The sequence below is a fragment of the Schistocerca piceifrons genome, chromosome 8 (assembly GCF_021461385.2).
Source record: "Schistocerca piceifrons isolate TAMUIC-IGC-003096 chromosome 8, iqSchPice1.1, whole genome shotgun sequence".
Lineage (NCBI taxonomy): Eukaryota > Metazoa > Arthropoda > Insecta > Orthoptera > Acrididae > Schistocerca > Schistocerca piceifrons.
The window spans coordinates 129,628,884-129,652,272 of record NC_060145.1 but is presented as its reverse complement, the minus strand read 5'-3'; the positions used below and the strand labels follow the sequence as shown (position 1 = coordinate 129,652,272).

Sequence of the window (23,389 nt, the reverse complement as noted above, 5' to 3'; positions counted from 1 at the left end):
AAGTACGGATTGCAGCAACGAGCGACACAACCCCTTCAGTTGCTGCCCCTTAGCCGCTAGAGCTACACCGCAGATTGGTCGCGTTTGTACGGCCAGAGCCCATTCCTCCGGTACAGAGGCGGGAACTCTGTAGACGCTAGGGTGCCCACGCCTACCCTCCCTATCGCACCCACCGACGGCCACGTCTTCAGCGCCAGAGAACGCCAGTCGCTGGACAGTTACGCCCGTGGCGGGCGGTTGACAGCTCGGCGGCACAGACACGGGATCAGAACGTCTTTCCCTCTCTGGGGGACCTGCGATGGTTCAGTAGCGGCCTGGTGCATTGCTCGTCGGCGTCACTTGACGATGGACAAGCAGAGGCTGCAGGACCCCAGGGGCAGCAGAACATCCTTCCTCATTGAGGACATCCTCTTCAGGCCCAAGGCGACTCTCCCGCAGGTAAGGACCACGTGGAAGGCATGGCGCTTACTGTGTGTTTATCACGTTGTAAATAACCGCTGGGCTCATTTCTATTGTCATGCTGCTGGACTTGCTTTCTAGTACCATGAACCACATGAAACTTACAGCACTCCTGATTCCTACCTCGTGAGTCCAAAAATTTTGAGATGGATTAGTAATAAAAGTTAAGGTGGTGGCTGGTAATGCTTCTAGTATTCTACATCATCTCGCCCACACATGAGTGCAGCGCACATAATGTTCATACCACCGCGCGAAACTGCCAAAAAACTCATTTGAAATGCTGTTGAGCTCGCACGTCAAAGTGGCTTGAACGTCGTTATGTCGTGACAGCACTGACTTTCTCATGTGAATTTCTGTTTTGTGGTAGGTTCGTATTGATAACGCGAAGTCTCATCACTCATGATGATTCTTTTCCGGAAAGGGAACGGCCACCTTTCGCATTTCAATCAAATCGTGGCAGGCGTCCACGCGTCGTTGTTTTCTTTCGGGCGTCAGTCTAGAGAATGTCTTGAACATATGATTCAGATGTGTTGCTTCATTACGATTTGTGACAACGTCCACACAGGGCGACCGCAAGCCCTGTATTTAAAACCGCCTGCTCACAACCGACTGGTCGGATGCGGATCTGCTGTTTACAGTAATTAAATCGAACTGTCACTGTAGTCACTGCGCTGACGTTGCTTGTACGTCAAGAATAAAATCAGGCTCGAAACCTTTTAGATGTACGGAGTATTTGGTGAGGTACCCTGATGTTGAAATGAGCTTTTCAGCATTACTCAGAAATCCACGCAATTTTTTTTTCTCTGTGTAGTAGACCATTTACCTCTTGTCCCAACCTACACATTGGTGGAAGAATTTTTGTTTTTAATGGAGTGATGTAGCCTACGTTTTAGTGGTATTCTAAAGTTTTCGGAGACTAACACTGACGTAACGCTCGTTAATCCTGGTATTAAAACTTTCCACAAAAATAATTTACAAATTTACGTCTACACGATCTTCCCCATCCGCGTCCCAATCACGAAGGGAGCATGGGAACAACTATCAGTAAACTTCGGTATGAGCTCTAATTTCTCTGATTTTTTCATCGTCGTCGTATCTCGGAGGAAGTAATACGTTGCCCGACTCTTCTTAAAATGTACGTTCTCTGAACTTCAGCAGTAACCATTTCCGTGACACATAACACCTCTCCTGCAGTGACTGCCACTGGGCCGGCCGAAGTGGCCGTGAGGTTAAAGGCGCTGCAGTCTGGAACCGCAAGACCACTACGGTCGCAGGTTCGAATCCTGCCTCGGGCATGGATGTTTGTGATGTCCTTAGGTTAGTTAGGTTTAACTAGTTCTTAGTTCTAGGGGACTAATGACCTCAGCAGTTGAGTCCCATAGTGCTCAGAGCCATTTGAACCATTTTTGACTGCCACTGGAGTTTGTAGAGAGTCTACGTAACACCCTCGCGTGAACTAAACTATCTCGTGACGGAAAGCGCAGCTCTTAGTGGGATCTTTATTTGTTAATCTAACGTGGCAACGATCACACACTGTTGAACAGCACTCAAGAATCGGTCAAACAAGTGATTCGCAAGCCACTTCTTTTGCGGATGACTTACATTTCTGATATGAAAGAACAACCAGTCTTGATTGCAAAATTAGAATTTTTATTTTATTTATCCTCCAGTGACGCATCTTCATATGTGCCAATGGAAAAATGTGGCGTTAAGTACTCGTATACAGGATGCCGCGCATATAGATATCCCAGTAGGAAACAGCCGCGCTCAGAATTTGAAAAAACCTTATGTGGTGGCTGGTGCAGAACATGAGAAATATACGACAATCGGCAGCTAAAACACATAAAAGCCCTTAGTGGGTAGTTGCCCTTGCAATTTTTTAAAATTTTTTTAAGGCCGTCGCGCGATATGCGGCGCCGTCAACATCCGCTGAAACAGAATCAGCACTACATTGACGCATCACACAGTAAATACGTAGGAGGCGCAGTCGCTATTGCTCCCCGCTGTGCACATAGAATTACATTTCGTTATGATTCTTACAATTAGTCTCAACAATGCGTTTGTTTTTCCTACAATTTTATGTAGTTGCTCAGTTGATGTCTCTCCGAATTCCTAGAAATCTTACGGTTGTTACTTTTTCCAGCGAGTTTTCGCCAGTAGCGTAATCGAATCGTAGTTGATTTCTCCGCCTATTTAAACGCTGTATGTCACATGTATTTACGCTCAGGGGCATCTGCTAGTCCTTGCACAAATGATCGATTCTCCGCTTGTCATTCAGCATTTCACTATAGTCTCTATTGACAAGTGAGCACATCAATATAGCCAATTCAAAATCCCAGGGCTGCCTTCCCATGGAAGCCGTGCATCTATCTTTCCCACGTATTAACGACTATTTTAAACATGAATGACTGTGATATAAACGATAACACCACAGCCAAACGTCTCAGCGTTTTGGGTTAACCAATTGTTGTTGTTGGTCTATAGATATCCCAATGTTGTGGCTCTACCTACCGTACGCCTGTCTGAATCGTTGATGCACGCAAACCACGCTACAGCATCAAATATTGTGTGGTACTAACCATCTGACTTGTATATTATTCTCTTGTAGCGGTTGTTTAACAAAATATTTGACCGTCTACCGCCACCCCGTCTCCATGCTTCTTTATCTGAAAGTTTGTTGTCAGCTGTCTCTCCTGCACAACCCTACTATTTCTGAGATCCCGCTCTTCCTAAGTTTACCTCTTTCCTGACTCCCTGGAGCTCCCCACAATCATACTTTCTGAGGTATTCTGTGGTCATCCGTACGTGTAATACAGCCTTACCACTCCGGTTATTTTCTTTCTATTCACTGTACCAATGTCAAACATATTTCCGTCACTCCCTTAATGTCTTCAGTTGTTACCCGGTCCGTTATTGTAGTTTTTCAACACGTTCTCCAAATATATTGCGCGGAGCTTTTCTTTCATTTTCTTTGTCAGTATCCACATTTTCTCCTACGTATAGTACACTATTTTCCACAAACCTTTTGCACAGTTGCTTCTTCGTAGCTTTGAAAATATTCTCATCGTATAAAACTGGTTGTAGGTTCGTAGTTCTGACCTTTTCTTTCCATATTTTATTCAGTACATCTTCAACATACCTTCTATCCGCTGTCATTGTGGCTCTTAAGTAGTTATTTGAAACTGTATTTTTAATAACAGCCTTCTTGGTTTTTAAGTCATGCCTTTCCGCTCTTATTATCGTACACCGTGATTTTCCAACATTTATCTCGATATCCCACTCCTCGCATTCCTCCACTAATTTTCTGAATGTGCAGCTTATGTCTTCTTCAATCTCGGCACCAATCTCTACTATCATTTCCTGCTCTCAGAGCCATACTTGGACACCTTATCCTCCAGTTTTTAAGGTTCTTATCAATATATGCCATAAACAACGTAGTAAATTTGCAACAAATCTCACTCCCTTGTCAACAGTAAACTCTCCCAAAAGATAGTTACCTCTTTATAAGGCTGTTTCACTACACTGAAATAGTCTGCAGAAACATTTTTGTCTTCTATTGCTTCCCGCAGATATTTAAGTGGCACAATGTAAGAAGCATTCTTCAACTCAATAAATATCATATGCCTCGTCATTCCATGGTTTCTGCTAGCTGTTTCAGACAAAACATGTTGCCTGTGTATGTTCTACCAGCCCTAATTCCACTTTGTTCTTCCAAATCTTCTACCTGCTGTTCTATTCTTTGTTTTATGTTTCGTCTATACAGCCCACCCACATAACAATGATTTCCTACAATTATTGACATCTATTTTGTCGAAGATATACTCTCCATCCACACAGCTGTTAAATTCTTTTGCGAGCATTTCTGATGCCAACAAAGGGAAATTTTTCGCCATCTCTACGGGTATTCCTACAGGGCAAGACGCATTGTTGTTGCTGTTCTAAACACGCCCAATAAACCTTGACACATGCACTCATCGATTATAATTTAATTCGAACTTTCAACTGTAATTCTATGCGCAATTTTTAAATGTCCAAATTCATTGTTTCCAAGAGTACATTTCAGGAAAGTTTGTATTTTATTTTAACCAAGCCCGTTAGCAGACAATCCGATTCCTCGCTAGGCATGCCTAGGACACCCAAAGCACATGTCACTGAACTCTTGGATATCCCAGCAGTCTCAGTATGTTGATGACATTAGTCGTGTTTGAATTTGAGTGTCATTAAAACCACTTCGTGTACTCTTTGCAATGGTTGTTACGTTTCACATCCCCGTTTAAACGCTTGAACTTATTTCGGGAGCAATTGCCCCACACTGAAACAAAGAAACATATCCTTCCGTCACCCGTGCAGTAGTGTTAGACTGAAATCTGTGAATATTTATGATATAAGACAAATTTAAACAGTTATCTGTGTCACTCATTTTTTACTGAACGTATACGATGGATTTCGAGAATTTTCATCCTCATCCTCTGGTGGATACGGTGGTTTCGTTGTGTTAACCCCAAAAGAGGGCATCTCTTATTGATTGCAGTCAGTGGCATAACGTCGTTGTATAGTAATACCCTGCAGTATGCGTCTTACTGAAAAAATTTGGAAAAAAATGCAGGACGATATCTAGCTGTACTAATAAATTTGGGCTGTCTCTTGAGAAGAAGGTATAAGGTGAACACTATCAAAAAGGAAAACAAATATGTTGCAGTATAATAAAATTAAATCAGACGATGCTGAGAAGAATTAGTTGAAAGACTTCTGCTATATGTGCAGGAAAAAAATTTGTGATAGGTGAAGCAATGATATTACACGCACACTGGTACCAACAAGAAAAGAGCTTTTGAAAAAGAGGACTTTCTTAACATCGAAAATAAATTCAAGGGTGAGGAATTATAATTTTTTTAAAGGTGGAGTGCAGCCTTGTGATGATGTCGAATTTCAAAGATAAACAGTTCCGACAAGAAGAGTATAGATGCACTGCGAGTGTGAAGTTACCGAAGAATGCTGAAGATTGTGTGGATAGACCAGGTGACTAAAAAGAGATACTGGATGAATCAGAAGAAAAGAAATTTATGGTACGACTCCACTAAAAGAAGGTACAGGTTGATAGGACATATTACTAGGCCTCAACAGTCAGTTTTGTAATGGAGAGGCAGACCACGGCTTGATTACCGTAAGCAGTTTCAAATGGACATCATCTGCAGCAGTTACGCAGAGATGGGTACAGGATTGCACGGAACAAACTAACGTGGAGAACTGCATCAAATCAGTCTTCGGCATTTAGACCAACAAATTACACTACTGGCCATTAAAATCGCTGCATCACAAAGATGACGTGCTGCAGACGCCAAATTTAACCGACAGGGAGAAGAAGCTGTGATATGCAAATGATTAGCTTTTTAGAGCATTCACACAACGTTGGCGCCGGTGGCGACACCTACAACGTGCAGACATCAGAAAAGTTTTCAACCGATTTCTCATACACAAACAGCAGTTTACCGGCGTTGCCTGGTGAAACGTTGTTGCGCTGCCTCGTGTAAGGAGGAGAAATGCGTACCATCATGTTTCCGACTTTGATTAAGGTCAGATTGTAGCCTATCGCAATTTCGGTTTATCGTATCGCGACATTGCTGCTCGCGTTGGTCCATATCCAATGACTGTTAGCAGAATATAGAATCGGAGGGTTCAGGAGGGTAATACGGAACGCCGTGCTGGATCCCAACGGCCTCGTATCACTAACAGTCGAGATGATCGGCATCTTATCCGCATGGCTGTAACGGATCGTGCAGCCACGTCTCGATCCCTGAGTTAACAGATGGGGACGTTTGCAAGACAACAACCATCTGCACGAACAGTTCGACGACGTTTGCAGCAGCATGGACTATCAGCTCTGAGACCATGGCTGCGGTTACCGTTGACGCTGCATCACAGACAGGAGCGCCTGCGATGGTGTACTCAACGACGAAACTGGGTGCACGAATGGCAAAAGGTCATTTTTTGGATGAATCCAGGTTCTGTTTACAGCATCATGATGGTCGCATCCGTGTTTGGCGACATCAGGTGAACGCACATTGGAAGCGTGTATTCGTCATCCCTATACTGACGTATCCCCCGGCGTGATGGTATGGGGTGCCATTGGTTACACGCCTCGGTCACCTCTTGTTCGCATTGACGGCACTTTGAACAGTGGAAGTTACGTTTCAGATGTGTTACGAAAAGTGGCTCTACCCTTCATTCGATCCCTGCGAAACCCTAAATTTCAGAAGGATAATGCACGACCGCATGTTACAGGTCCTGCACGGGCATTTCTGGATACAGAAAACATTCTCCAGATCTCTCACCAATTGAAAACGTCTGGTCAATGGTGGTCGAGCAACTGGCTCTTCGCACTACGCCAGTCACTACTCTTGATGAACTGTGGTACCGTGTTGAAGCTGCATGGGCAGCTGTACCTGTACACGCCATCCAAGCTGTTTGACTTAATGCCCAGGCGTATCACGGCCGTTATTACGGCCAGAGATGGTTGTTCTGGGTACTGATTTCTCAAGATCTATGCACCCAAATTGCGTGAAAATGTAATCACATGTCAGTTCTAGTGTAATATATTTGTCCATTGAATACCCGTTGATCATCTGCATTTCTTCTTGGTGTAGCAATTTTAATGTCCAGTAGTGTATTCTGTGAGGTGAAAACCCTCGAAACACATCATGGAAGCTTAATTATAAAACGAGACTTATTAATGAAGGAAGGACTTCCTTCTGGAGTATGGGATCGTAATGACTACTGTCATGTACGAGGGCCTTTTAATAAGTAATGTAACACATTTTTTTCTCTGCCAGTTTCAGTTGAATAAATGCGGAATTTGTTGTGGGACATTGTGGAATATTACCGCTTCAGCCCCAATGGTTTCGTGAAGTACCGATAGTTGGCGGCGCTATACGCAGCCTTCAAAATGGCGTGTGTAACCGAGGTGCATTCCACGGAGAGAGCTGTCATTGAGTTTCTTTTGGCGGAAAACGGAAGCATCCCAGATACTCGGTAGGCGCTTGCACAGTATCTACGGAGACCTAGCAATGAACAAGAGCACGGTAAGTCGTTGGGCGAGGCAACAAGGTCGCGCAAACCTGTCCGATCTCACGCGTGGCGGCTGGCCGGACACAGCTGGCGCAGCTGCAGTGTTGGAACGTGCGGACAGTCTCATTCGAGCTGATGGACGGATCACAATGAAACGTCTCGCTGCACAACTGGACGTCTCTGTGGTTAGTGCTGACACACTCGTCCACTAAGTGGGACACTCAAAGGCTGAGTGCTTCGCAGCCCGGCAGATGCCATGAAGAGCAAAGAAGGACTCCGTGGGAAACAGTACGTGGATTATGGGAAGCTTGTTGATTGCAACATGATAATGGCTCCGGCGTCGACTAGTAGAGTGGTACCATTAGGATATACAGGCACTACCAGTATGGTGGCGCAAGGCGCCCCTTGAACGGATGCTATGTTGGAAAATTTTTGGAAATTTGTGGTAAGGTCTTATGGGACCAAAATGCTGAGGTCATCGGTCCCTAAGCTTACGCACTACTTAATCTAACTTAAACTATTGTATTGTATGTTAACTGGGGGCCTAGGAACGACGGAGAGGCTCCGACGCCGCCGCGGCCGCAGTGGCCCACAACCCCACGACGACTACCAAATGGCTCTGGGCACTATGGGACTTAACTGCTGTGGTCATCAGTTCTCTAGAACTTAGAACTACTTAAACCTTACTAACCTAAGGACATCACACACATGCCCGAGGCAGGATTCGAACCTGCGACCGTAGCGGTCGCGCGGTTCCTGACTGTAGCGCCTAGAACCGCCCGGCCACTCCGGCCGGCCCACGACGACTACCGCAGTTCACTTCACCCCTCTGTGCCGCCCCATACAAAACCACTCTTTCAGGGTTATTGTGCGGTTCGGCCCCCAGTGGACCCGCTCCGCTCCCCCGCAGAGGCCAGTGACAAATGACATCAAGAAGCAGCCATTCGCACCAGCTTACAGGGCAAGTAACTTGTCTGAGCTCGTATCGGCGCTGCCAAATACTGACTATTATAGGTACTAACGAAAGGGAGGAATAAAGGACAATGAAACCAAGAACTTATAGTATTAAACATACGTCAGGAAACTGTCGATTCGCCCGACACGACATATGCCAATGTTACAACACTGTTAACGAAGTTTGGATGTTATTAGATATGATGATAAGATCCGTATGTGGTACATGCAAGATGTTGCATTGGTGCACTTTCATGTGTGTATTCTGGAATACGTAGCATTGATCTTCGACAACAAGTGTATTGGTTGTGACTCGCCAAAACCATAACCACCCAGGTTCCTCGATTTGAACCCGTTGATTTATTTATTTATTTATTTTTTGGGATATTTGAAAACTATGGTGTATTCCAGCCCTGTTGACAGTGCCGATGAACTCTGGCACACATTGTGAAGGCGTGCTGATGCTTGGCATCACATGCAAAGTTATTATGGGCAACACTTGTTGTATTACGTTTGTCATCAAGCGCATACCTGCAGTTCGGATTTTCCCGGTGGTTTTGACGTACTCAGTCATAATAAGTAGTTTCGGGGACTGATGTTTGCCAGATTTATTTGCATGTCTTCTGTACTCTGCTTGCCCCTTTTGTTTGTACCTTTTGCTTTTCAAACACTCTGTATTTGGCAGTACCAATAAGAGTTTCAGGCACGTAATGTGATCTACTTGCTACGAATGTAACGGCTGGTGTCTGCACTGCTCCAACAAAAGTTTGAGAATTGCCATTGCGCTAAGGTCCAAACGTAACAATGATGGGAAAATCTCTAATTTTAATTGTCCGTTTTTTGCCTCTTTTTTGCAAAACCGTTAGAAATAGAGTAGGTCCTTTGACTGTATTCAGAAATCCTTATCACTTCTAGTACAGCTAGAAAACTGTCATTTGATCTGTGTTAAAACAATTTAATAGATGGATCTGAGTCTATTGTATGCTTTTTCTCCATTTACATAGAGAGTAAACAGTTTTCAATACTTCATTGCGCCTGAAACAGAAGCTTTTAACGAGCTTGGGAGCTCGTAACCGAAAAAAATTGCATCGCGGCACAATCTCTTAGCATTGATAAGCTGCGATGGAAGGTTTATCGAAATCAATAGCAAGAACCATGGACCTTGCCGTTGGTGGGGAGGCTTGCGAGCCTCAGCGATACAGATAGCCGCACCGTAGGTGCAACCACAACGGAGGGGTATCTGTTGAGAGGCCAGACAAACGTGTGGTTCCTGAAGAGTGGCAGCAGCCTTTTCAGTAGTTGCAGGGGCAACAGTCTGGATGATTGACTGATCTGGCCTAGTAACACTAACCAAAACAGCCTTGCTGTGCTGGTACTGCGAACGGCTGAAAGCAAGGGGAAACTACGGCCATAATTTTTCCCGAGGGCATGCAGCTTTATTGTATGATTAAATGATGATGGCGTCCTCTTGGGTAAAACATTCCGGAGGTAAAATAGTCCCCCATTCGGATCTCCGGGCGGGGACAACTCAAGAGGACGTCGTTATCAGGAGAAAGAAAACTGACGTTCTACAGATCGGAGACTGGAATGTCAGATCCCTTAATCGGGCAGGTAGGTTAGAAAATTTAAAAAGGGAAATGGATAGGTTAAAGTTAGATATAGTGGGAAATAGTGAAGTTCGGTGGCAGGAGGAACAAGACTTTTGGTCGGGTGAATACATGGTTATAAATACAAAATCAAATAGGGGTAACGCAGGAGTCGGTTTAATAATGAATAAAAAAATAGGAGTGCGGGTAAGCTACTACAAACAGCATAGTGAACGCATTATTGTGGCCAAGATAAACACGAAGCCCACGCCTACTACAGTAGTACAAATTTATATGCCAACTAGCTCTGCAGATGACGAAGAAATTGAAGAAATGTATGATGAAATAAAAGAAATTATTCAGATAGTGAAGGGAGATGAAAATTTAATAGTCATGGGTGACGAATTCGGTAGTAGGAAAAGGGAGAGGAGGAAACGTAATAGGTGAATATGGATTGGAGCTAAGAAATGAAAGAAGAAGCCGCCGATTAGAATTTTGCACAGAGCATAACTTAATCATAGCTAACACTTGGTTCAAGAATCATAAATGAAGGTTGTATACATGGAAGAACCCTGGAGATACTGACAGGTTTGAGATAGATTACATAATGGTAAGACAGAGATTTAGGAACCAGGTTTTAAATTGTAAGACATTTCCAGGGGCAGATGTGGACTGACCACAATCTATTGGTTATGAACTGTAGATTAAAACTGAAGAAACTGCAAAAAGGTGGGAATTTAAGGAAATGGGACCTGGATAAACTGACTAAACCAGAGGTTGTACAGAGTTTCAGGCAGAGCATAAGGGAACAGTTGACAGGAATGGGGGAAAGAAATACAGTAGAAGAAGAATGGGTAGCTTTGAGAGATGAAGTAGTGAAGGCAGCAGAGGACCTAGTAGGTAAAAAGACGAGGGCTAGTAGAAATCCTTGGGTAACAGAAGAAATACTGAATTTAATTGATGAAAGGAGAAAATATAAAAATGCAGTAAATGAAGCAGGCAAAAAGGAATACAAACGTCTCAAAAATGAGATCGACAGGAAGTGCAAAATGGTTAAGCGGGGGTGGCTAGAGGGCAAATGTAACGATGTAGAGGCTTATCTCACTAGGGGTTAAATAGATACTGCCTACAGGAAAATTAAAGAGACCTTTGGGGAAAAGAGAGCCACTTGTGTGAATATCAAGAGCTCAGATGGAAACAGAGTACTAATCAGAGAAGGGAAAGCAGAAAGGTGGAGGGAGTATATAGAGGGCCTATACAAGGGCAATGTACTTGAGGACAATATTATGGAAATGGAAGAGGATGTAGATGAAGACGAAATGGGAGATAAGATACTGCGTAAAGAGTTTGACAGAGCACTGAAAGACCTAAGTCGAAACAAGGCCCCGGGAGGACAAAATTCCATTAGAACTACTGACGGCCTTGGGGGAGCCAGTCCTGACAAAACTCTACCATCTGGTGAGCAAGATGTATGAGACAGGCGAAATACCCTCAGACTTCAAGAAGAATATAATAATTCCGATCCCAAAGAAAGCAGGTGCTGACAGATGTGAAAATTACCGAACAATCAGTTTAATAAGTCACGGATGCAAAATACTAACGCGTATTCTCTACAGACGAATGGAAAAACTGGTAGAAGCTGACTTCGGGGAAGATCAGTTTGGATTCCCTAGAAATATTGGACCACTTGAGGCAATACTGACCCCACGACGTATTTTAGAAGCTAGATTAAGAAATGGCAAACCTACGTTTCTAGCATTTGTGGACTTAGAGAAAACTGGAATACTCTCTTTCAAATTCTGAAGGTGGCAGGGGTAAAATACAGGGAGCGAAAGGCTATTTGCAATTTGTACAGTTACCAGATGGTAGTTATAAGAGTCGATGGGCACGAAAGGGAAGCAGTGGTTGGGTAGGGAGTGAGACAGGGTTGTAGCCTATCCCCAATGTTATTCAATCTGTATATTGAGCAAGCAGTGCAGGAAACGAAAGAAAAATTCAGAGTAGGTATTAAAATCCATGGAGAAGAAATAAAAACTTTGAGGTTCGCCGATGACGTTGTAATTCTGTCAGAGACAGCAAAGGACTTGGAAGAGCAGTTGAACGGAATGGACAGTCTCTTGAAAGGAGGATATGAGATGAACATCAACAAAAGCAAAACGAGGATAATGGAATGTAGTCGAATTAAGTCGGGTGATGCTGAGGGAATTAGATTAGGAAATGAGACACTTAAAGTAGTAAAGGAGTTTTGCTATTTGGGGAGCAAAATAACTGATGATGGTCGAAGTAGAGAAGATATAAAATGTAGACTGGTAATGGCAAGGAAAGCGTTTCTGAAGAAGAGAAATTTGCTAACATCGAGTATTGATTTAAGTGTCAGGAAGCCGTTTCTGAAAGTATTTTTATGGAGTGTAGCTATGTATGGAAATGAAACGTGGACGATAAATAGTTTAGACAAGAAGAGAATGGAAGGTTTCGAAATGTGGTGCTACAGAAGAATGCTGAAGATTAGATGGGTAGATCATATAACTAATGAGGAGGTATTGAATAGGATTGGGGAGAAGAGAAGTTTGTGGCACAATTTGACTAGAAGAAGGGATCGGTTGGTAGGACATGTTCTGAGGCATCAAGGGTTCAGCAATTTAGTATTGGTGGGCAGTGTGGAGGGTAAAAACCGTAGAGGTAGAGCAAGAGATGAATACACTAAGTAGGTTCAGAAGGATGTAGGTTGCAGTATGTACTGGGAGATGAAGAAGGTTGCACCGGGTAGAGTATCATGGAGAGCTGCATCAAACCAGTCTCAGGACTGAAGACCACAACAACAACAGTATAGAGATGTTATGCTCAGTACTTCTCCATTTTCTGAGGCGCTCTTCCAGTTCAAGGGGACTGCGGAATAAAGCCTCTGCGTTGTCAGCAGAGTTCTACAAGTCTATTCATTATTTAAATAATTGTCAAAACGAGAACTTATAACTGGGGATAATATTTGTTGAACACGGCTTCTAGAATCGGCAACTGGAGCCCTTTTCGTCGTCTTAACTTCATACAGCCGTGCGCTAACATCTTGTCTGAGAATCCTATACACTATTACTGCTGCTGCGACCGCAAACTACCTGCGCTGTTAGCAACAGATGCCAACATTTACGATTCCATTTTTGGAAAACTATTGGTTGCAGATGGCGTCATCTTTAACAGTCTCAGACATGAACGATTTAGACTAGTCAAGAACTAGATGATGAACCAGCAGGTATTCACATATTGTCAGGCACTGGTCTGTGTCGTTTTGTCATTTGAAAGGTGCTGCGGTTATCCTCTGTACCTTCCCTACTAAAATATGATATCCCACGATGATTGAATGGTCACAGCTCGTCATAGCCTGGGTGACTGTCGTGGCTCATACGGATTTGAAGTGTTCAGAATGTCTTTGTCAAAGTCATACGTGTGTTCTTACTGAATTTCATAACCCCCCCCCCCCCCAAATAATAAATCATCCTTAGAAGAAAGGAAAGGAGGAAGGAAGAAGGGAAGAGTAGGGTTTAATGTATCATCGATATCGAGGTCATTAGAGACTAGATATCATCCTTCTTTCGGACGACAACAAACGTCTTCACGAGAATTCCGCAATCACATTCTCCTCGCAGACTGTAAAAATGTTTACAGTTGCATCAATTGCCTTTGCTCCAGAACAGCAATTAAAAAGAAATAAGTTTCGAATATGTTTCATTCCTTCCACTTGACGTTCAAACTTTTATAACCATAAAGAGCATTAATTTTTATAATACCTGCAAAATTCAAGGGGCAATTACAACACTCCAAAGATCGAATGGTAGATAATGTTATGATGACTACGAACGAGTCGTCGCCAATGTTGACTGGTGGCCAATGCTAAATAGAAACATAATTAACAGCAGGTTTGTCAGTAACGGCGATAAGGTGCTGGCTGCATGGTCCGGATCTGCAACGACTAAAATAATTAGAAGTCGTTGGTAAAAAATAATATTTACTGTACTTAACTGGTTGTACAGGATTCTTCTTCGCTGCATACATATACTTGTAAACAGATTGCTATTGAGGCCTCATTTAGGCCAAACGTTACTAAGCGCCTTGTTAGAGGTTGCTTCCTATCAGCTGAAAGCTATGCTACTTTACTACTTGACGTGCAGAGCAAGAGAGGACGAGAGCTCTCTAGAAACTTGATACAAGGCGCGAAGCGGCACTGGTCGCAACTCGCGGGTCCAACGATACTAATACGGACCGCGGTCGATAACTGCAACGCCTAAAAAGTGTGATACCGAACGTTGATACCACAGATAAAAAAAAAGAAACAGTATCCTACGAGGCTGCGAACTCGTGCATCAGCCTATTGTTAGAAACATATGATGCTTTAAATATTAGTTCGGCAACAACGGCACTGCGTCCATTGCACTTTTGTAGTACCAATTCCTCATTTTAATGATCGTATCTTTACTGCAGGTGGAGTTCTATGCCTTTGGATCCTCGATACGGTGATACTTAGATGGGAACGGATAAAATGTACTTCCGTCTCAATAAAAGTAAATATATGTTTGCTGTAATAGCGATATTATGTGTTTAACAATTCCGTATTTAATGTCCAAATTAAAGCGCTGATTAAGTATTCAAAAATGTTATATTCGTAGATAGTAATGTGCTTTAGAGCATTTGTTTAAGGGAACAAACAACAAAGTAGCCCATGTCCATCATGAATGCAGCAAAATCCAGCAAACCTATAAATTGTGCTTAGAGTATTATTAACGCACCGAAATTCCGTGTAATTAAATAATGAAAAGCTAATTCAGAAGGGACACGTCGTTACTAGTCAGATCCGAGGAGGTACAAACTTTACATTACATTCTCGATTCTTTAATGAAATTGCCTACTTTCGCTAACAGTTGAGTTCCCTACGCTAGTTTTTTATCCACGTAACAGCTTTAACTTGCTATTGTCTGTACACAAAAGGTGCATATTACTGTCAAGGGCGAACGCATTGAATTTATCGCAGCAAATTTCGGACAGAGCTACGGGAACTCCCAGAAGTATGATTTGCAAACACACAGCGCCTAACAGGGCGTTTCAGTTGATAGTGAAGATGTAATTCTGTGTGCCATCTCAAAATTACTTTTTTCTTTCATCAGTCTGCTTCGGTGTGAGTAGCTGATGTGTATCCTAATGTTGTTCACGATCGGCGGAGAGGCCCACGAGGAAGGCAGGCCGCGGCACGTACGTCTCCAAGGTAGGCCTGCACTCGCTCGCTCGCTCGCTCAAATCAGCAGACAAACTACGTTTCTACACCTGTTAAATCGTAACTAGGCGTGTCCGTACAAATGAAAACTGCATCTTCTGCTGGAATCTGCTGTTATGGAATCTTACTGTTATTAGTCCTATAATGATGGGAAGTCCATGGGCCTCTTTATAATTTATTTCGGCTATACGAGGTGCATTCAAGTTCTAAGGCCTCCGATTTTTTTTCTAATCAACTTCTCACCTGAAATTGATGAAACTGGCGTTACTTCTCGACGTAATCGCCCTGCAGACGTATACATTTTTCACAACGCTATGATTCCATGGCAGCGGCGAAGGCTTCTTTAGGAGCGTTTTGACCACTGGAAAATCGCTGAGGCAATAGCAGCACGGCTGGGGAATGTGCGGCCACGGAGAGTGTCTTTCATTGTTGGAAAAAGCCAAAGGTCACTAGGAGCCAGGTCAGGTGAGTAGGGAGCATTAGGAATCACTTCAAAGTTGTTATCACGAAGAAACTGTTGCGTGACGTTAGGTCGATGTGCGGGTGCGTCGTCTTGGTGAAAGAGCACATGCGCAGCCCGTCCCGGACGTTTTTGTTGTAATGCAGGAACGAATTTGTTCTTAAAAACATTTTCGTAGGATGCACCTGTTACCATAGTCCCCTTTGGAACGCAATGGGTAAGGATTACGCCCTCGCAGTCCCAGAACACGGACACCATTTTTTCATCACTGGCGGTTACCCGAAATTTTTTTGGTGGCGGTGAATCTGTGTGCTTCCATTGAGCTGACTGGCGCTTTGTTTCTGGATTGAAAAATGGCATCCACGTCTCATCCATTGTCACAACCGACGAAAAGAAAGTCCCATTCACGCTGTCGTTGCGGGTCAACATTGCTTGGCAACATGCCACACGGGCAGCCTGTGGTCATCTGTCAGCATTCGTGGCACCCACCTGGATGACACTTTTCGCATTTTCAGGTCGTCATGCAGGATTGTGTGCACAGAACCCACAGAAATGCCAACTCTGGAGGCGATCTGTTCAACAGTCATTCGGCGATCCCCCAAAACAATTGTCTCCACTTTCTCGGTCATGTCGTCAGACCGGCTTGTGCGAGCCCGAGGTTGTTTCGGTTTGTTGTCACACGATGTTCTGCCTTCATTAAACTGTCGCACCCACGAACGCACTTTCGACACATCCATAACTCCATCGCCACATGTCTCCTTCAACTGTCGATGAATTTCAGTTGGTTTCACACCATGCAAATTCAGAAAACGAATGATTGCACGCTGTTCAAGTAAGGAAAACGTCGCCATTTTAAGTATTTAAAACAGTTCTCATTCTCGCCGCTGGCGGTAAAATTCCATCTGCCGTACGGTGCTGCCATCTCTGGGACGTATTGACAATGAGCGCGGCCTCATTTTAAAACAATGCGCATGTTTCGATCTCTTTCCAGTCCGGAGAAAAAAAATCGGAGGCCTTAGAACTTGAAAGCACCTCGTACTGGCGTACAATAAAATAAAATCATGCTAAAATGTTTATCAGTTGCATAAGGTACCACTTCCAGCATGTAATGAGTACTGTTAATCAGAAGAGTAAATGCTATAAACAAGCCATTATATACCATTTATATCGAGTATTGATCTTAAATTAAATTTTGCTGTTGTACTGTTAATCAGTAAGAGTTCATAATAGCATATTCCAGTGTGAGACGCAATTCTCGTTAGTACTTACACGCCCAGCTCCGAGCTAACAGGTTTAGAAGCGCATTTTGTCTGCTGAGCTGAGCGAGCGAGTTCAGGACTACCTTCGTGACGTACGCGCCGCGGCCTGTCTTTCTCGTGGGCCTCGGATCGGCGGAATATGACGTCATCGCTGAAGTCGTGGTGTAGTTAATTATAATGCTGAGAATATCATTGTACCTGAGTGGCGTCTGATAAACGCAGTCTTCGACCCCACGCACAGCATCCGACAATTCGGCGTCAGGACAACGGGCCGGCCTGCTGTAAGTGGGGCCAATCTGGAATTGTCAAACGGCAAAGAGTGGTTCTGCTTAGACCGCGTCACTTTTGCGGGGACCGATGCGGCGGTCCAACATTTTGCTGGAAAGTGACTGCCGATTAACAACAAGATAGTTGTGAATCGCGTTCGCCTTTATTATGGCAATGTAAGAGGGTCACTGTAAATGTAAAGAACATTCTGATCTGACGATCCGCGCTGTTCTCCTCCCACCCAACCCTCTCTGATCGTTGGCGCCAATTCGAAGGCCCACGTTCACGATCAACCTTTTGTATCAAATGCGTCCTTGTCCAGACGCGGATTTGTCAAACAAGTCCGTAACATACAAACAAATTTTGTCACTTTAACCTCATTTTGAAACAGACGATGTTCGTGTTCGTGAGTATTTTGACAGTAGTGAGAATGACCACAAATGCAGACAAAGCAGTTCTGGCATTGCCTTTGGCACTGTGTTAAAAGAAGAAGGAGAAAAGACACTGATCCAGGGAATGGCTTAAAAAGATACGGAGATCTACCCATGAAAAATATGCTAAAGCAAATATTATTCTCTGAAGCCAATGATTGCATCAACTTTCTTCGAATGGAAAGTAATGCTTTTAAAAATTGTTAAGGCTCTCGTAAAAGAGCAAACTTGTGTGTCAAATTCGCTCTTATCTAGAAACGGATGTGTCAAACGTGTACCATGAAAGCTTGTCAGTTTAACTTCACATTTGAGGTAGCCGTTTCTTGTGTGTCTTCTATGTTGGCGCTAATGAGAATGGCTGCAAATGCAGATAAAGCGTTTGTAACATTGACACTCGCTCTTGTCACGGTTCGCGCGGCTCCTCCCGTCGGAGGTTCGAGTCCTCCCTTGGGTGTGTGTGTGTGTGTGTGTGTGTGTGTGTGTGTGTGTGTGTGTGTGTTGTCCTTATCGTAAGTCAGTTTAAGTTAGATTAAGTAGTACTAAGCCTAGGGACCGATAACCTCAACAGTTTGGTCCCATAGTTCTTACAATAAATTTCCAAATTTCTCTGTTTAAAAAAGTAGTAGTAAACAAGTCGCTGCTCAAGGGAAAGATTTAAAATGAGAGAGAAATGCACACATGAAAATCTGTTAATGGAAATGTTACAGAGATCTTGAAGATACATCAATTTTATGGTTCAAAAAATGGCTCTGAGCACCATGGGACTTAACATTTTAGGTCATCAGTCCCCTAGAACTTAGAACTACTTAAACCTAACTAACTACATCACGCACATCCATGCACGCGGCAGGATTCGAACCTGCGACCGAAGCAGTCCCGCGGTTCCGGACTGCAGCGCCTAGAACCGCACGGCCACCGCGGCCGGCTCAATTTTCTGGGATGGACAATGAAACTTTTAATAACTTGTTTTAGAGTTACTTCGCCCTCACATCGGAAAATAAGAGAAACGTGCCGAAATTTATTCTTTTCTACTTGGTCTTCCAATGACAGTTCATTAAAATAAGACAACGTGAGAACATATAGCTTACACAGTCCATAGGTGAACCGGAGTCCTTCGATTTGCTTTATTTCATGGCACTCCTGCTTGTATGTTCTAAGCAAAATATATACTCCTTCTTCTTTATATACGGATGGGAAAGGTTTGATACTTCTTGAATTTTCGTAATTGTCAGTGCTATTTTGTTTTTATCCTTGATCGTAGTTTCCATAGTTGTGGAAACTCACGATGCAATGAGATAAATTGTAGTAAAACACGTTTGCACTGAACATATGCGGCGAAACATCGACACATACAACTTCCGCCGTCTAGTCAAACTTTCTGTCAGTTCAAATATCACGCAAATACGTCAGACACAATCTATGCTCGACAAACACGTCAAACAGCACCGCACACTGTCAAGTTTTTGGCAAACTTAGTACAGTGTGACAAATAGTTTGATCGTGTACGGGTACCATAACACTAAAAGCGAGCGAGAACGGTCGTTTACTGTTGATCTGTGAGTTTTTAAAATGTGTGACAAAATTAACCATCTCTCAAGGTGAGAGACTCAAAGTGTAGTACGGTTTCAATGCACAAAAAAGTCCGCCATACCGAAATTTACAGACAAGTATGGAAATGTGATGAGAGAAACTTCATTCGAAGATGGTGCAACATGTTTAAAGGCAGGCGAACTTCCCATGTTAAAGAACGTACAGGATGGCCTCCAGTTGTGGCTTTCGAACTCAAATCGAGGAAAGACGTTTCATTATTGATGGACTAAGCTTGTGCTTTCCTGAAATGTCACGTTCAGTTTTTTTAATGAAATTGTTAGTGATAGACTTGCAAGAGCTGCCCGCTTATACTGAACCTCTCAGTTTAGCTAGCGAATCAGTAGAAGATGGTATAAGGTGCGTACAGTACGACTGACTGTGCTTGTCCACCCGAGTCTTACGCAGATTAAGAGAATCCGTCCTTGGAATACCTTCGTGAGCCGTCGTGTAGGATTCTTTCTACCTGTTTCGCCGAGAAGCTCTCGAAGTTTATGCCTCCCTCCTCAATCGAAATTTCTATTTAGGCTCAGCCCACTTGGTATTTGCACCGAGGAGGGAAGTGTGATAGGGTAGTCCTTGAAGTTGTGCCAAGCCACTGTGCAAGGATGGCGTAGCGCTTAGCGCATCTGCCTAGTGAGCAAGAGACCTGGATTCGAATTCCATCTTTGGTACAAATTTTCATTCGTCGCTTCAGTCTACATACACTCCTGGAAATGGAAAAAAGAACACATTGACACCGGTGTGTCAAACCCACCATACTTGCTCCGGACACTGCGAGAGGGCTGTACAAGCAATGATCACACGCACGGCACAGCGGACACACCAGGAACCGCGGTGTTGGCCGTCGAATGGCGCTAGCTGCGCAGCATTTGTGCACCGCCGCCGTCAGTGTCAGCCAGTTTGCCGTGGCATACGGAGCTCCATCGCAGTCTTTAACACTGGTAGCATGCCGCGACAGCGTGGACGTGAACCGTATGTGCAGTTGACGGACTTTGAGCGAGGGCGTATAGTGGGCATGTGGGAGGCCGGGTGGACGTACCGCCGAATTGCTCAACACGTAGGGCGTGAGATCTCCACAGTACATCGATGTTGTCGCCAGTGGTCGGCGGAAGGTGCACGTGCCCGTCGACCTGGGACCGGACCGCAGCGACGCACGGATGCACGCCAAGACCGTAGGATCCTACGCAGTGCCGTAGGGGACCGCACCGCCACTTCCCAGCAAATTAGGGACACTGTTGCTCCTGGGGTATCGGCGAGGACCATTCGCAACCGTCTCCATGAAGCTCGGCTACGGTCCCGCACACCGTTAGGCCGTCTTCCGCTCACGCCCCAACACCGTGCAGCCCGCCGCCAGTGGTGTCGCGACAGGCGTGAATGGAGGGACGAATGGAGACGTGTCGTCTTCAGCGATGAGAGTCGCTTCTGCCTTGGTGCCAATGATGGTCGTATGCGTGTTTGGCGCCGTGCAGGTGAGCGCCACAATCAGGACTGCATACGACCGAGGCACACAGGGCCAACACCCGGCATCATGGTGTGGGGAGCGACCTCCTACAATGGCCGTACATCACTGGTGATCGTCGAGGGGACACTGAATAGTGCACAGTACATCCAAACCGTCATCGAACCCATCGTTCTACCATTCCTAGACCGGCAAGGGAACTTGCTGTTCCAACAGGACAATGCACGTCCGCATGTATCCCGTGCCACCCAACGTGCTCTAGAAGGTGTAAGTCAACTACCCTGGCCAGCAAGATCTCCGGATCTGTCCCCCATTGAGCATGTTTGGGACTGGATGAAGCGTCGTCTCACGCGGTCTGCACGTCCAGCACGAACGCTGGTCCAACTGAGGCGCCAGGTGGAAATGGCATGGCAAGCCGTTCCACAGGACTACCTCCAGCATCTCTACGATCGTCTCCATGGGAGAATAGCAGCTTGCATTGCTGCGAAAGGTGGATGTACACTGTACTAGTGCCGACATTGTGCATGCTCTGTTGCCTGTGTCTATGTGCCTGTGGATCTGTCAGTGTGATCATGTGATGTATCTGACCCCAGGAATGTGTCAATAAAGTTTCCCCTTCCTGGGACAATGAATTCACGGTGTTCTTATTTCAATTTCCAGGAGTGTATATAGATCATAAGCGTTGGATACTTTAAACGGTTTCTGGTATCATACACACAGATCAGCCGGAACAGTATGACCACCAAACTACTATCGATATTAACTGGCCCAGGCGATAGCAGCGTCAGCAATTACTGCTAGTCAGACACACGCACGGTGCATGTAGTATTAGTGGGCGTGCTGTCCGCGTGTAGAAAGGAGAAGGCGCGCTATCTGTCGGAGTTTGACCGAGGGCAGATTGTGATGACCCAGAAGATCGGAACGAGCATTTCGGAAACTGTATGACCTGTCGGGTAACCGAGGAGTGCTGTAGTGAGTGTCGTCAGTGCGTGGCGAAGTCGAGGTGAAACCATGTCCAGACGTCGTGGGGTTGGGTGACCACCCCTCATTACAGACTTCGGACGTCTTAGGCTGAAAGGAATGGTAAACAGGACAGGCGGTGAACTGTGACGGAATTAAAATGGTTCAAATGGCTCTAAGGACTATGGGACTTTACATCTGAGATCATCAGTCCCCTAGATTTAGAACTACTTAAACCTAACTAACTTAAGGACATCACACACATCCATGCCCGAGGCAGGATTCGAACCTGCGACGATACCAGCAGCGCGGTTCCGGACTGAGGCGCTTAGAACCGATCGTCCACAGCGGCCGGCTGGCGGAATTGACATCAGATATATACGCTGGGCAGGGTACACGTGTGTTTGAACACACAGTGCAGGCACCACTCCTAAAGATGGGTCTCTTCAGACAACGGCCCTCATGCCACGACATCGGCAGCTACGACTGAAATGTGCACATGACCATCAGAAATGAACATCGGCGAAATGGCAGGTCGTTGGTCTGATGAATCCCGATACCTTCCTCATCATGCCGATGGGAAGGGCGAATCCGTCGTCTTCCAGGGGAGCAGTTCCTTGACACGTGTACTGCGGGACGGAGGCAACCTGGCGACGTCTCCATTATGCTCTGGAAAACATTCACGTGGGCATCCATGGGTCCAGGGGAGCTCGTGCAAGGCACCATGGCGGCCGAGGAGCATCTTACTCTGGCTGCAGACCACGTCATACCTTCACGACAATCATGTTTCTCGATGGCAGCGGCACTTTTCAACAAAATTATGCACCATGTCATAAGGCCAGGAGTATGATGGAGTGGTTCGGGGAACACAGTGGCGAATTCCAATTGAGATTAGAATTATATAAGTACGGGGACAGGTGAAAATGTGTGGCCCGACCAGGATTCGAACCCGGCATCTCCTGCTTACTTGGCAGACACACTATCCTTCCGAGCCACCGAGGGCATAGGGGATAGTGCGACTGCAGGGACTCTCTCCCGCACGCCTCCCGCGAGACCCATATTCTCACCTTGTATGTCCACACACTAAATTCGTGGTGTCCCACTCCAACACACTCATTACTCGTGGAAGACATTCTTACCAAGTCCCGTAAGAGTTCGTGGAATATGTATGCATCCGCACAGAAGAAGCTCATGGCTGGTATTGCCAGAACGATATACATACACTACTGGCCATTAAAATTGATACACCACGAAGCTGACGTGCTACAGACGCGAAATCCTACCGACAGGAAGAAGATGTTGTGATATGCAAATGATTACCTTTTCAGAGCATTCACACAATGTTGGAGCCGGTAGCGACACATACAACGTGCTGACATGAGGAAGGTATCCAACCGATTTGTCATACACAAACAGCAGTTGACCGGCGTTGCCTGGTGAAACGTTGTTGTGATGCCTCGTGTAAGGAGGAGAAATGGTTACCATCACGTTTCCGACTTTGATAAAGGTCGGATTGTAGGCTATCGCGATTGCGGTTTATCGTATCGCGACATTGCTGCTCGCGTTGATCGAGATCCAATGACTGTCAGCAGAATATGAAATCGGTGGGTTCAGAAGGGTAATACGAAACGCCGTGCTGGAT

At 44.9% G+C, this 23,389-nt stretch overlaps 1 protein-coding gene across 1 annotated transcript in view; it reads left to right on the top strand.

Annotated features, from left to right (window-relative positions):
* Positions 1-345: 345 nt before the first annotated feature.
* The window catches only part of LOC124712122 (brain-specific homeobox protein homolog), a 243,771-nt gene continuing 220,727 nt past the window's right edge, over positions 346-23,389 (top strand). Inside the window, exon 1 of the mRNA XM_047242421.1 lies at positions 346-438. Coding sequence (XP_047098377.1) covers positions 346-438 — 93 coding nt within the window. The remainder of the gene's footprint in view (positions 439-23,389) is intronic.